The 15,183-nt window shown below is 41.6% G+C and overlaps 1 protein-coding gene across 1 annotated transcript in view; it reads left to right on the top strand.

Annotated features, from left to right (window-relative positions):
- Agk (acylglycerol kinase) overlaps positions 1 to 15,183 on the top strand; it is a 73,766-nt gene that overhangs the window by 32,756 nt on the left and 25,827 nt on the right. Inside the window, exons 6-8 of the mRNA XM_032906690.1 lie at positions 2,423 to 2,515; positions 4,171 to 4,203; positions 6,015 to 6,109. Coding sequence (XP_032762581.1) covers positions 2,423 to 2,515; positions 4,171 to 4,203; positions 6,015 to 6,109 — 221 coding nt within the window. The remainder of the gene's footprint in view (positions 1 to 2,422; positions 2,516 to 4,170; positions 4,204 to 6,014; positions 6,110 to 15,183) is intronic.

Below are 15,183 nucleotides of genomic sequence, written 5' to 3'. Positions count from 1 at the left end.
CAGTTCGTTCACTACCATTTCTCATGATTTTCTCATTTCTACCATGACATTTGCTTGACCTGTGAGTTAGTTAATATGTTTTAATTTTCAGATCTAAAAGTTTTATGGGAATCATTTTGTTAATGATTTCTGAATTAACTACATCATGATCAAAGAAATATTCTATATATAGTTTCAGGATCAGAGTTTATTGGGGTTTGTGTTTGGATTTAGATTGAATATAGTTTGTTTTTTATGTCCTATGTATGCTGAAAATATTTGATATCAATTACTGAATATTATATTCTGTTTATGACCTGATTTGTACTGCAAATCTCCTATTTCTGTCCTGTTTTTTTTAATTTTGCTTTTTATAATAATAATTATTTTAAATTATCCTGTCAGGGGAATTACAAATCTCCCAGTATGATTGTGAATTTGCCCATTTCTATAGATAATTTTGTCTTTTTTTAAAATTATATCTTAAGATGATTAACTCTCAAGAACTGGACTGAACACAAGAAATTTGTTTTAAAGATAATTAGATCCACTAAATGTTTGCTGTAGATGTGCACTTAGGACGTGCACTTTTGTCTTTAGTGGTTGAGGCTCTCCAGCTCAACCGTTGATATATTTAAACCCATTTCTCTGATAGTTGTGTATTTCTGTGCAAGACCTTGGTTCAGCTATTGCTTTTCTGAATAGGATCTTATTGGTCAGCAGCCTGTGTTTAGAACTGTCTTTGTGTTTGTCCAGGCAGGAATCCTTAATGTCAGGGGTGAAGAATATGGCCTTTGTGTTAGGCTGATATGACTGTTGTGTGGCCGTGTGGTCTCCACTAAGTACCCTCACATGGTAACTGAGCTTTTGGAATAAATAAAACATTATCCCATTTTATTTCTAAATACCTGAATATATGTGTTTTAATAAGGAAGTATATTTTTCTATGTAAATATATTGACATCTCCATACCTAACAAATGTGACAATTCTTTAATACCAAAGCCCTATGGTCTTTGGTTTTGTATTTTGTAATTTTCCCAATTTAAGAAACTCAGAATTGTGTATATATATTCAGATAATAGGTATTATATTAAAGGAAGATTTAATTATTAGTAGAAATATTAATGTTTCTTCTTACATTCAATTGAGACTATTGGTCTCTGAAAGGTTGATTTCCTGTCTTTTCTGTTAAATTTTATCTGGAAGTAATTTTAAATTTTCAAAAAAGTTAATATATATATAAATATATTTATTTACTTCACCCTTGTTAACATTTTTACTGTTTTTACACATAATTTCTCTTTGCATAAGTGTGCATGAATGTGTATAATATATACAGGAATTCCTGTATATATTATAGATGAAATCGTTGAGCCCTGATGTATGAACTCACCCTTAGGCTCCTCTCCTTTCCCTGGAAGTTAGGGTATGGAACTCAAGAGTCTATTCTGTAAGGGATCTGTTGGCCTCTCTGGCGACCAGTTCTTATCCAGGGTCCTTCCAGAGTTACCAGCACATACTCTGTTATGTGTGAGGGTTTTCTGTGAGTAACAAAATAACTTCTGTGGATTTTTAGAGTTCTATGCTGGGAACAGGGCACAAAGAGCAGGTATTTCAAATTGTACTAAAGGTGTTTTAGCCCATCTGATATATAAGTATTTAGTTTTTGCTAATAATGTGTCTGTATTTCAAAGTGGAGGTAGTGTTCTGTTGCACTGGCTTTATGCCCTTTAAGGTTTGCTTTTGTCTTCAGTCAATGGTGGCTGAAATGTACATCAAACGTTCAATAAAATAGGAAGCTTGGAGTGCTCTTCAAACACACCTGCGTTTTTTTTTTTTCTGTGCAAAACAATAATAATCATCAGTTGCAAACACTTTTCTAGCTGTTTTAAATTCTGCTGTGTAACAATAGTACAGGAAAGCTGATTGTCCCTCTCTTGATACATGAAAATTCATTGATAAGGAAATTAAAATCCAGTGAGTTTAAGCTACTCCGTTAAAAAGTAGCAGAGCTGAGGTTTACTGTAGGTCTCTGGGGCTCTGAAATCTGTTCTCCTTCTCATTATATCCACTTCCCTATTTGCATATGCACTTGACTTCCTGCCTTCAGATGAAAAACAGAGTGTAAACAGTGTAATGGAGGCCACACTGGACTGGAAACGAATCCTCTGACTGGCTAACTGTACAACTGAGGCAAATTATTGGGCTTGATTTATTTTTAGAATAAGCAGCCTTTTTAGAATGATATTTTCTGAAGCCATTTCTGTCTTAGGAAGTATAAAAAATCCATACCTAATTGCTTTCATAGCATTTTCATGTCTTTCAACCATGCAAAACTAAGGGAGCAATATAAGACTTTAAAGAACATTTTTCATTCTGTAACATGTGTCACATGTGATCTTACAATGACAAATTTACCAAAGCCGTCTTTGATATTCCAGACAGATTATGAGGGACAAGCCAAGAAGCTCCTGGAGTTGATGGAAACGACCGATGTGATCATTGTTGCTGGAGGAGACGGCACCCTGCAGGAGGTAGGGTCCTCCTTCCCCATGGAGGACCATCATTAGGGGGAAATTAGGTTCTTGGACAATGGCAACAATAATTAAGGAAATTGCCATAATTCATTATTTTAGGGCTATTGCTCTCAAACTTATATAGCCCTAAGCTTTCTCCTGTACTTTCCTTCCATGTTTTTGGTAAATCTTCCTTCCAGCTCAAGGAAGGGTTTATATGTAAGCAAGTCTGTCTGAGAAATTAAATAAAACAAACAAGACTCTATAATCAATTACTTAAGATGAAGTGGGAAGATCTTGAGTTCCAGTTAGTCTTGGGTTACATAGCAAGATTAGATCTCAGATATTGAATAAAACAGGAGGCAAATGTGTATGGATGGGCCAAGCTTGTTACACTGTGCATGCTGTTACACAGCAGGTCTGCGATGACACCACAGCTTCACCATTTGATGACAAGTCCTCATCAAATGAAGTTTTCTCTCAAGAAAACACATTTATGGCCACTCACACCATTTCTGTTGTATAGAAAGTGAACTCTTAAGATTGCATTTGTAAAAAGAGACGATGCTTGTTCAGATGTATGTTTGCCTTCTTCTCTGTTGCTCTTTCTAAGGTCGGTTGTTTGGCAATTAGTTCTACAGAACAAGCCTCCGTATGCTGGGCAAGAACTCTACCACTGGTTACACCCCTAGCCCTGTCTTTGTCCTAATAGTAATACCACTTACCGCAGTACTGCATTACTGTTGGCTTTGACCTCTCGTTGGTGGCTTCATCAGTGTGAGGGACCAGAAATGAACAGCAGAAAAGCTGTCCTAAGTTTGACTTGGCATTTATATGAGCCGTAGTAAGTTTCTTTTTTACAAAGGCTCTGCTAATGGTCTCATAATTGTCTTTATAGCTTGTTAATGAAATGTGAAGAGTTCTGATTGTCTACCGACAAAGAATGAAGTAGATCATTGACAGCCCTTTTAATACTCAAACCCAATGAGGCAGGACAAGGTAAAGGGAGGAGATATGTCAACCTTTATTGTTACAAAATGTTTTCAAGGAAAGACAGTGAATTGTATATTTGGGGTATATGCAGTCATTAAAAGACATTTTGCTAGAGAAATGATTGTTTTATTATGACAGTTCATACCTGCAATCCTAAGGAAGCTGAAGCAGGAGGAATACTGTGAGTTCCAGGCCAACCTAGTCTACCTAATGATAGTGAATAGAATAAAAGAAACGGTTAATGCTAGTTGTCTAGCCCCTTTGTTTCTGTAGCCCTCAGGAAGAAGCACTTGAGTACTTCTGAGCATGCTAAGCCATCCTGTCCTCTCTGTACTGCAGAAGGCTAACAGAGGCTTTTCTGTATAACTGAAAAGAGTTCATATTTCTCTAGAACCTACAACACATAAACATTAGTAAACTTATGTCTTGTAGACCTTGAAATATAATTTTACTAATGTATGTGGAATTTTTATAATTTATCTTAGTCTGTATTTTTCCAGGTTAAGAATAAAATCTAATTTAGCACTGATCATTTTGACAATATGATGTGTTTTTAAGATCTAATGCATTATTTAATATAGTTTCTAGAAGAAAATAAATAAGTTTATGGTCCATGAAATTTTATCCTAATTTTGTTTTGATAAGGAAAATACATGTTTTTATATTTTTTACATTCATAGGTTGTTACTGGAGTACTTAGAAGAACAGATGAGGTGAGCTTGTAAAAATATGTTAAGCTTCTACTTGCTCTCATTCTTTTGTCTTTCCCCCATATGATGCATACATTCATATTATATTTATAGTTATGTATGTATACATATATACATTCATACATACATGCATGCATGCATGCATACATACAAACATATGCTGTACTAAGGGTTGAACCCATGACCTTGGATGTCTAAGTGAGCGTGCACCACTGACTTACACCTCCAGCCCTTTGTTCATTTAATTTTTATTTTGAGACAGGGTCCTGATAAGTTGCCCAGACTAGTCTTTAATTAGTGATTCTCCTGCCTCAGTCTCTAAAATCTGTGGGATTCCAGGCATAGACCATCATACTCAAATCCTGTGTTATATTTTCAATCCAGTGGAATTGTGAGAGGATTGGGTTTTGATCAGATGGTGCAATACTTCTTCCTCTGTCATAAATTGCTCTCAGGAACCCATGATAGACTTCCTGTGTTGGTAATTCAGGTTACCCTGTACCTTCTAACACAGCTAGTGTGCTATATAAAAATTTTCTATAGAATCTTTTGTTCATGGAATTCTTTTATAAATTAATAGTGATATGTTCATATAATAGGAGCCAGGTAGCAATTAAGTGGATGGACTAGGCTTATTTAGTTAAGAGCAAACATGAGAACCTGAGTTTGATCCCAGGATCCATGGAAAATCAACTGAGTATAGTTAGTGGTGCTACTAGTAATTCTGGTGCTGGCTGGCCAGTTTCAAGACATGTGGGAGACCTTATCTAAAAATAATTATGGACGGTGTGTATAGACAGGAAGCTGCCCTCTGGCCTCTTTGTGTACCCTCAACACACACACACACACACACACACACACACACACACACACACTCATTCTTCTCCCTCACATACAAATGTGTAATGTATATCATACACAAGAATGAAGTAGATCTATAAATATCTACATCTTTAGATCTTAGAAATGTTAAATACAAGTAAGTTTAGAATTTAGAAAACAGTATTGTTACTATATGTTATTTGATAAGTAAGTCTGTAGTAATAAAAAATAATGCAAAAGAGTCGTGCCAACCTAGCATAATGGTTTCCTCTAGGAGGGTTCAGGAGAACAGAACTTTATCTGTCTCTGCCTAATTATTTTAATTTTGAGACCTAGTTTATTTCTGAAGACATCAGAAGCAAAATGGCAAATGTTCTTAAATCTGGGTTGTGGACTTAAGTAAGATCTCATTCATTTTCCTGCCACAGTTTAAAATATTTTAGTAAAACAATAAGAGATTATCTTCAAAATAGTCTTTTAAGAATCTTCAAGTAATGGCTATATATGTGACATTTAGTTAAATCACTTGCTGTGTCATTAACTGGCCATCATTTGACTTCCTCTATTTGAAGTAGAAAGCTTGTCAAACTCTGTCACCTGCCATTGGTCACTGTAGGATTAGTAGGTATTTTTAGTTGAATTTTGTTTCTGTATTTCCCAGCAGGTGGGATAGCTTAGTACAGTCTCTCACACTGTTTCATTGATCCAGTTGTTGTAAGATTATCATTATTTTAACCCAGTTTCATACAAATAATTGTAGTTACTGAGTACTCAAATATATCTTCTAAGTTCTGAGTCACTGTGTTGTCATTGACTGCTTTGTCTCAGAAACTGCTCATGTTGGGGTATTTGCTTACTGCCTAGAGATGGGAACTGGAGATGAGATGGGAGACATAGCCAGTTACTTTGCTCTAGAGGATACTCATGTGCCTCCCTTTAAACCTAATCTTCAGACTGTAATAACACAACTTTGTCTTCTTTTATTCTACCAGGCTACCTTCAGTAAGATTCCAATTGGATTTATCCCGCTGGGACAGACCAGTAGTTTGAGTCACACCCTCTTTGCTGAAAGTGGAAACAAAGTCCAGTAGGTTGTCAATGTGGCATGCTAACATCTGTGTGTGATAGAGCCTGGGCCTGAGAATTAACATACACGATAACATCGACTTTTCAAATATTGATAGGTTGAAATGTCAAGGTATTGATGGGAGCACCTAGCCTTTCAGAGAATTGGCATGCTCCCAGTTGAGGTGTGGTACCTTCCTAATCTAGTAATGACTACGTCCTGATGTCAGGGATGGAGATGGGCTCTTTCTGTCATTGCAGTTTTTCTGCCTTTGCACGGTAAGACCCTTTCATGACGGTGAGGGCAGATTTGCTCTGATCATTTCCTTTAAGTACCCATGGTGACAAATAGCACGTCTCTCGGGATACTAAATTGCAGGTAGCAGTGGCCTCAATATCTTGGTGATAGAAGCAGGTAAAACAACTAAATATAGGCACATCCTTGTGACTGCCTGATGTGGCTGGGAGTATGGATATAGAAGATGGGAAAGGGGGGAAGTCCTGACATCTAAGTTACATTGCTGTGAGTCTAATACTGTCCTCAGGACTCAGGAGGATTGAAAGCTTTATAGAACAAAGACCAAATCTTTGGAAAAGGTAGTGATCTTGAATTTAAGGCCTGGTTTTCCTAGCAATTAATTAACATAATCTTGAGCAAATGGTTGTCAAAAGACCTGAAGTAAATGGAATGATGTTGGAGAAATTGTTACACAGCGTGTAATGTAAGGCTTGTGATACAAGAAGCCAGAAGGTAAACATTTATTGAATGAGTGAATTAAAAATTTCTCAGAAGTTTTTCTTGTTATAACCTTCTAAGTCAATAGTAATAACATTCAAGGTACTTTTTAATTTGGGTTAATTTTTTCCCCCTGCATTGGAGTGCTTTCTTAGACTAGGTCTTGTAGACTGACTTTTCCCTGTTGAAATTTTGAGGGCGAGCAATTGTATCTCTAACAACTTAATGCTGTTCATAAAAGTATGGGTGCACATAGGAAAGCCCAGGCATGCATATATATATATACATACATATATATGTTCATCAGACCCTCATCCTAATGTCTCTCATGTATCACACCCTTACAGGATTCTCCAGCCATCCTGAGGCCTAGCAAGCAGGAGAAGCCACTGTAATGGGCCATACTTTTTAGTCACAGGTTAGAATTTTTTAGGGGCAATGGATAATGATGGATGACTGACTCAAGCATTTTTGCTGATCTGATATAAATTCTCTCCAGTTTAGGGCTTGACTATCTTAGGGAGTTTGTCTTTCCCCTTGTATCAGTAGAGATTATTGAACTGCTTTACCAGCATTTCCAAATGTCATGTCAGTGATCAGTAGATTATTTTCTTGTGGAAACCTCTCTTCACATGTGGCCACCCCCAGGATCTGAGACAGTGTTCTGCTTTTTAGGAGCTGTTTTTTTCTGTTTTAAAAACAGAAATTCTGTTATTGCTGCTTCTATTTATAATTTAAAGATTTATAAAAACCTAATCTCTAAGCATGCCCCAGGGCCCTTGGGTAATCAGAAACTCTGCCTTTGGCTCAGAATTTTGCAAACTTTTTAACATCTGCTGCCTGGGGCTATATAAAAAGAACAAAGCTTTGCCTTTGCCCTGCTGTGAAGATTTCTTGTAAAATAATTGTTAAAGAAGAAAAAAGTCTTTTTTTCCTGGAATGTGGAATGTCACAGGTAAATAATCCTAAATGCCAGGCAGCAGTGCTTCCCTATTAGAACTGTGAGTTATTGTTAGGGAATGATAAGTTTGAGGTGCATTTTAGTTGTCTTCTCCCAAGCAATTTAGAGAAGCAATTTAATGCAAAAAGTCTTTTTGAATTGCAATAGGTTGAGTTGTTTTTTTAGGTCCCCAAAGCCAGTTTTCAAGTCTCTTGCCCTGTGCCAGGTGCTATTCAGATTACGTAAGTACAGTGCACACATCAACTGTGGTGCTCATAGCCCGTACACACTCAGGGCAATATAGCCTTGAATTGTGGGCATGCACCTTGCTTCCTCCAAGTAGAATCTTATTTTAAAAGAATTTGCTGTCTACTCCCAGCCAACATCTATATTGAAATGAAAAAAAAAAAAAAAAAGGGAGAGAGGTTCATAGATGAATATGGGTGTTTGGGTGTTTTGCTTGCGTGTGGAATTCCCAGTGTTCAAGGAGGTCAGTAGAGGGCATTGAATCCCTTGGAACTGGAGGTGCAGATTGCAGTCCACCTCATGTGGGTGCTGTCAATCAAACCAGGGTCCAAAGCAAAAGCAGCAAGTACTACTAACCACTGAGCCATCTTTCCAACCCACAACTGCTTACATTAAATAACAGGGAAGGCAGTCCAGACAGCACAAGCACTGTTAAGAATATTCAGCAACTGAAACTCAGGTATTGACAGCATGACGAATGCCAAGCAGTTCAGCCTCTACAGGAACTAATGTGGCTGCTTCTTACCACATTAAACACAAGCTTGTCATACCAGTAGGTATTTATCTAAGAGAAAGGCAGACATACAGATCCATACCACAACCTAAGCCTTATTTGGAGACCCTGCTGCTAGTTGCCAAGAATCAGGAACAGTACCAGTATCAATCAGCTCATGACTGGCTGAACAAATTACAGTACATTTATACACCAGAATGTCCCGCGCTACGTCTCGCCAGCAGGAACGACGCGGCACACACAGGATCCTTCTACAGAAAAAAGCTTTACTGCATCTTGAGAGGGAGAGCATAAGCTTACAATGCGGAGACGCCGAGTGAGGAATAACCGTCCCTTATATAGGAAACTATCCTCGCCTAGGACGTGTCACTCTCTGACTGGTCGCTGCCAATTATGCCAGATGACGTACCATAACGTACGTGTCCCTTCGAGTAGGGAAGTTACCGGGCGCCCATGTATTGCCCTTTTTACTAGGTGCATTCTGCTGGATGCTGGTGCCATCTAGTAATGGAGTATGTAAGGACAGCTCCTCGGACAGCTCCTCACATCTGTGAGGACAGCTCCTCGGACAGCTCCTCACATCTGTGAGGACAGCTCCTCGGACAGCTCCTCACATCTCCCCCTTTTCTGTTTTTTTAAGCAAACAGGACACCCAGATATAGGAGGGCGAAGACAGAGGTCATATCCTCGTACAAAGTTGGCGAACCTGTACAAGAGAGATACCCTTAGGCTGTTGTTGGGACCCAGGGCACTCCCGACCTGGTCAAGACTGCCATTTTTCGAGGGAGGGAAAACTGGGGCAGAAACCCTCATGTAATATGACATGCCTTCCAGGGAGCATATTTGGTAGAACTTCCCAGCGATGCTAAGTCACCCCTCATGGGCTGCTCAAGCCGGACACTCTAATCCTGTGCAATGAACCGAGGTTCTAGGAGTGCAAGAGCTGTCCAGCCGGCGACCTGTTGCTTGAGCATGGTCAACCAGATATCAGCTGACGCTCCTTGTTCAAGGGCTACAAGCGCCTGGGCAATCACTACTTTGTCCTTTCTTGTTTGAGATCTCAATTTGCAAAGCAACCAGAGGAGTAACACTAATCCACAGCAGAGGATCATTCTAAAAAGTCCCACTCCCACCCATTCCTTGAAATAAGAGACTGCTGAGGTGATCCAGGACGACAATCCCTCCGTCAAAGACAGGTCCAGTCGGGTAGAATTTATTTGAATGATGGTCGCCTCAGCTCCCGGCAAGTGTCTGTTCAAACTCCGAGGTCCAATTCTGTAACAGATGCTGTGAAAGACTCTTAGACAGATTAGCAGCTCGGGTAAATTTGTCATATTATATGGAGGTGATACAAAGGCCTGGGAGTTTTTGCTCATAGCCAAGCTGGGCCAGTTGCCATAGAATGTCTAATTGCCATCTATACGTTAGTTGACAAGCATAAGGCCTCCCTATATCTGAGTATTGGCCGAGGCCTGTCTGTCCCGAGCCACAGAGACGGTGGCCGATAAATCATTGATAGTTTGGGTTGTCTGTACTGAATTTGACAAGACCAATGCCGAGGCAGTAATCGAGGCAGCGACTGCTGTCATAGCAATAATGCCAGCAATAATTGCAGAAGTACCAAAATCTCTTTTTCCTCTAAATAAGGTCATGGTCACCGGGGCATCAACAGGGATCGGGCTAAAGCGAGCCATGCGGGTAACTACTGCGATATTTTATATGAGTAGCTGTCCAGACAGAGGCAGCAGGTTTGATGTTCCCGTCCAGGAAAATGACAACCGCCCTTTTCTCCCTTTCCTCCAAGTAGCATCAACATGGGCGTAAGTGCAGCTACCACTAACGCAATGTAAGGCCACCACCATAGAGAACTGTGGCATTAGCCACAATGTCCTCCTCACCAGTTCCCCATGTGGCCTCCCTTAACCAAGCAGAAGATTGATTATATAACATGATGCAAGGGAGATCAAAAGATGTTTTGTTGAATATGCCAAAACAAAGGCTGCCCTTAAGGGGAATAGTCCTATTTTCTTTTAGTCGTTCAACCTGTGGATCCTTAGGTAAATAGGCCAACCCTAAATCCCTGTTAGTGGTACATCACCGGCATCGGGAGTGGAAAGGTTGACATTATTCCCCATCGTAGCTCGCCCTGCACCGTTGCTGGCATCCATGGAAGAAGAGTGAGGAGGTGCAGGGTCCCAGTCCTTCTTGATCACTTGCTGTGATGCTCCGAGTAAGTCGTCCTGGGATCCATATGGGATTTTCATTGTCCTGTGGAAAAACACAGACCGCTCCCCTGGATCTTATTAAAACAGGATCCGGGCCTTTCCATTCATTTGTTAATACATCCTTCCATTTGACTAATTCTTTTGTCCTCTTGGGCTCTGAGCAATGTCGCTCAGCCGCTGTTTGTCCAGCTTCATCAAGATTTAAAAAATTTAAGGTAAAAAGGGCCAGAGCAGTGGCCACTCGGGGTGTTGGGGGGAGTTCTATCATAATTCCCCTTCTTTGTTTTATTAAATATGATTTGAGCGTCCGATGAGCACGCTCTATGATTCCCTGTCCTTGAGGGTTGTAGGGCAGGCCCATCAGGTGGGTAACCTGCATCTGAGCACAAAACTGACGGAATTTTTGAGATGTGTAGGCGGGGCCATTGTCAGTTTTTACACATTTTGGCTTTCCCCAAGCACTCCATGCTTCAAGGCAGTGCTGAATGACATGTGTTGTTTTTTCTCCTGTAAGTGGGGTGGCATGTAGAATGCCAGAACATGTGTCTATAGTTTCCCACATTGAAAGCATGATCTTTTATCCGTCCCTTTAACGGGGCGTCACTGGAACTGGAGAATGGCAGCCGCCAGGCCTGAGTTAGTAAGGGGCCCTCCAAGTTCCCTGCAAACTCTAAGCCAATCCTGTAGCCCTTTATTTCTTCGGGGGGCTATGGCTATTCGGCACTCCTGGGTGGCTTGCTCAAAAACGAGCTGTTCTATTAGTGGTGCTGCTTGTTCAGGATCGCCAAAGATTCGTCCTGCAGCCTCTGTCATTCTAGCTACAAAATCTGAGAAATTTTCCTGGGGTCCCTGAACGATTTTTGTAAGTTGATTATCAATCCCTCCTCTCCTGGACAGTGCCTTCCAGGCTCTAATAGCCGTGCTGGAGACCTGAGCATAGGCACCCCAGTGGTAAGCAGACTGATCAGCTGCAAAGCGGCCCTGTCCTGTTAAGAGTTCAAAAGTCCATTCTTGTTGCTCAGGTATTAAGGCTGTAGCATTCGCTCTGGCCTGTGTTTGGGCTGCCTCATACCAGAGCGCTTTCCATTCCATGTATTGGCCCATGCTGGCAAGGGCTGCCTTAGCAATCATCTGCCAATCAGCTGGTGTCAATGCTGTCATGGCCAACCTGTCGAGTTGTGTTAGAGTAAAGTTGGCCGTGACTCCATACTTTCTAACTGATTCTGCTAATTCCTTAATCTGATTATATTCAACAGGGGCATGGACCCGTCCTCCCTCCGGAGTCTCAAAGATAGGAAATGTCATACTCAGCTTTCTTCTCACCTTCTCGGGGACTAGTGAGAAGGCGTGTGAGCGTGTCTCATCTGGAGGGGGCGCCGTTGGTGGCGGCCGTGCTAGAAGGCTTCTATTACTTCCCCTACATTCATCGGGGTAATATCTTTCCTCCTCATCTAGCTCAGCCTCCTCCTCTGAGTCTAAGGTTTTATTTTCAGAGCTTTCAGAACTGTCGAGGTTCAGCGCTTCTAGCTCTTTCACAGGGTATAGGCTGGCTCCCCCTCCTGGTTTATGTGTAGAGGAGGAAGTGCTGGAATCTGAAAATGTCAACGCTCCCTTGTCTGCGGACTTACCGGGAGGGCACTTTTTCTTTCTTAGGACGTCTTTTTTCTTGCGCGCGCCCAACCTCTCACTACGTTCGGTTTCTGACAGACTTTCTCGGACTACCTCGAGAGTGGCCTGTCCTTCTATTACTGCTGCCTTACATGTTTCATCCTTTAAACAATTCTTAACCAGCATCCATATAGCTTTAGTCCCTAGGTGCAGATCCTCTTCCGCCAATTTTCTGTCAAGGTCTTTTCCAAGTTTGTTCCATGAGGCAATTGTAAACGAGCCTGAACAGGCAAACCAAGGCGCCACCCTCTCCACCTCCTTCACAAAGTTTTTAAGTGTTCCTCCTCCAATTTTGATGTCCCTCTGCTTTAACACTGTTTCCAAGGCCGTGACCACAGACTGTGAGGATCCCATGATGGGCCAGGAACGCCGGCGGCTTATCTACGTCAGTCTGACAAGGCGTGAGGTGAAAGGGTAGAGACGGACACGCTGCTCTCTTATGTACGGGAGTCTTACACGCGCCTCCCCGGACGGTGCCGCTTATCTACGTCGGCCTTATCGCGTCCTTGCTCCTCAACAGTCAAAATCGAAGGTAAAAGGGAGCTGCGCGAAGCTCACTTATATACGAGAGACTGAGACGCGCCTTCAGCTGCTGTGATCGTCCTTTTAACAGCGAAAACGGTGAAAACAGAACATAAAGAGTAGGGTGGCTCCCAGGACAAATACTATAGCCTCAACAAATCCTTCCCAAGGCGGTGACAACCCCAGACCAAAGTCCAAGAGAGGGCTGCCTCTCCAAACGTATCTACCTGTAGTTCTGAATCCTCCTTGTCGCCAAGGGATCTCCGAAGGTGCTGACGATGGCGAGGTCTTTCCCGGTTTTGGCACCAGATGTCCCCGCCACGTCCTCGCCAGCAGGAACGATCGCACACACAGGATCCTTCTACAGAAAAAGCTTTACTGCATCTTGAGAGGGAGAGCATAAGCTTACAATGCGGAGACGCCGGTGAGGAATAACCGTCCCTTATATAGGAAACTATCCTCGCCTAGGACGTGTCACTCTCTGACTGGTCGCTGCCAATTATGCCAGATGACGTACCATAACGTACGTGTCCCTTCGAGTAGGGAAGTTACCAGGCGCCTGCGTATTGCCCTTTTTACTAGGTGCGTTCTGCCAGATGCTGGTGCCATCTTGTAATGGAGTATGTAAGGACAGCTCCTCGGACAGCTCCTCACATCTGTGAGGACAGCTCCTCGGACAGCTCCTCACACCAGAATGCTACTTAACCATTACCCATGTTGTCGAATAGTAGTGTGATTAGTCTCAAGCTCATTCTTTTTCATTGTATTATATGATAACTCTACAAAAGATTAAACGGGACATGGTAATTACTGGAACCTGTGATTGTGGTAGGAATGGGTTGGCATCAAAGATTGATGAGGGACTTAAGGGGATGTTAGAAATGTTACATATTTTGATGATGGTGTTGGTTTCATAAATACATTTGTCAAAATGTATGGAAAGGCATGCCTAAAAGGACAGCTTGTATTGCATATGGATTCCAACTCAGTCTGATTTTAAAAAGGAAGTTGATCCTTTAGTCCCCAGGTTTTCATTGGAGGATCTGCTGGAGGATCCAGTAGAAAGCTGACAGGAGTGTTTGCCCAGGATGCCCAAGGCCCTGGGCCCAACCCCCAGCGCCACAGTTGAAAAACAAACTACAAACTCTCCTTGGATCTCAACAGGAGGGGAGGCTACCAGGCAAACAGCTGCCCCATGATTGGAGAGATGGGTGGGAGCAGAGTCAGGCCTCACTGAGGCAGAGACTCATGAACGGAAGCGGCTGTGGGAACCAGTGCTGGTGGAGGAAAACCTGAGGTTCTATGTGGTCAGCTCTGCGAGTTCCAACCCAGCCTTTGGAGATTTACGGATTTCCTTTAATATTGTTAGCTTTATCTCATAGAGTGTGCTTAAGATCCCATATTAAGGGCTAGGAAGTGAGGAAAGGAAGAATTTGAAAGTACTTTCCTTGTAAGGTCTGCATCAGGAGAAACTAGTTATGCACAGCCCAATCTTCTAGAGTACTATTGGAGCTCAATAGGGATCGCCGGACTCTAGCTGGCTCTGGTCTGTCACATGGGAGAAGGGAAATACCCAACCTCCACATACTCTTTTAGTCCTGTGCTAACTCATGGGGTAGAAAGGAGTGGAATGTTATAATGGAAAGATAGTTGAACAGTTTTCGAATCCGTGCAGACTACACAACATGATTCCAAATAAATGATACAGTAAGTCTCAAGAAGTTTAAAATAGTTTAAACTAAACAAAAGTTCTCAGAAATCTGTGGTAGGCAGTGATAGTGGTGGTCAGAGAAGATTTGGAGCATTTAGTATACATAGAGCAGAAGGCAGTGTGGAGGACTGCACAGGCATAACATGGGAAGGTGCGGCAGGAGGACTGTGAGTTTGAAACCAGCCTGGTTACATAGCCAGACACTGCCTCTGAAATCAGGAGGAGGAAAAGCAAGTTAGAGTTAGAGGGGAAAAAAGCTTAAATATAGAGTTTTAAAAAAAAGAAATTAATAAGAATTAGAGAAAAACTCAATGAAGTTGAAAATAGAAGTCAATAGAGAGCTGGTTCTTAGAAATAATAAATAGGTCAGCAAGTCTCTAGCCAGGCTAAGTAAAAATTAGAAAGGACACAAATGACTGATTTTAGTGGCAAAAGAGAGGACGTTACTGCAGAGCCTGTGACCATGAAAGGTTATGAAGGGAAAGTATTACAACTCTAGGCCCATAAGTTTGATAATCTCAGAACAGACCAACT

Source organism: Rattus rattus, chromosome 6 (assembly GCF_011064425.1).
Source record: "Rattus rattus isolate New Zealand chromosome 6, Rrattus_CSIRO_v1, whole genome shotgun sequence".
In the NCBI taxonomy this organism is placed as follows: Eukaryota; Metazoa; Chordata; class Mammalia; order Rodentia; family Muridae; genus Rattus; species Rattus rattus.
The sequence above is the reverse complement of the archived record's forward strand: the minus strand, read 5'-3'. Positions and strand labels throughout refer to the sequence as shown.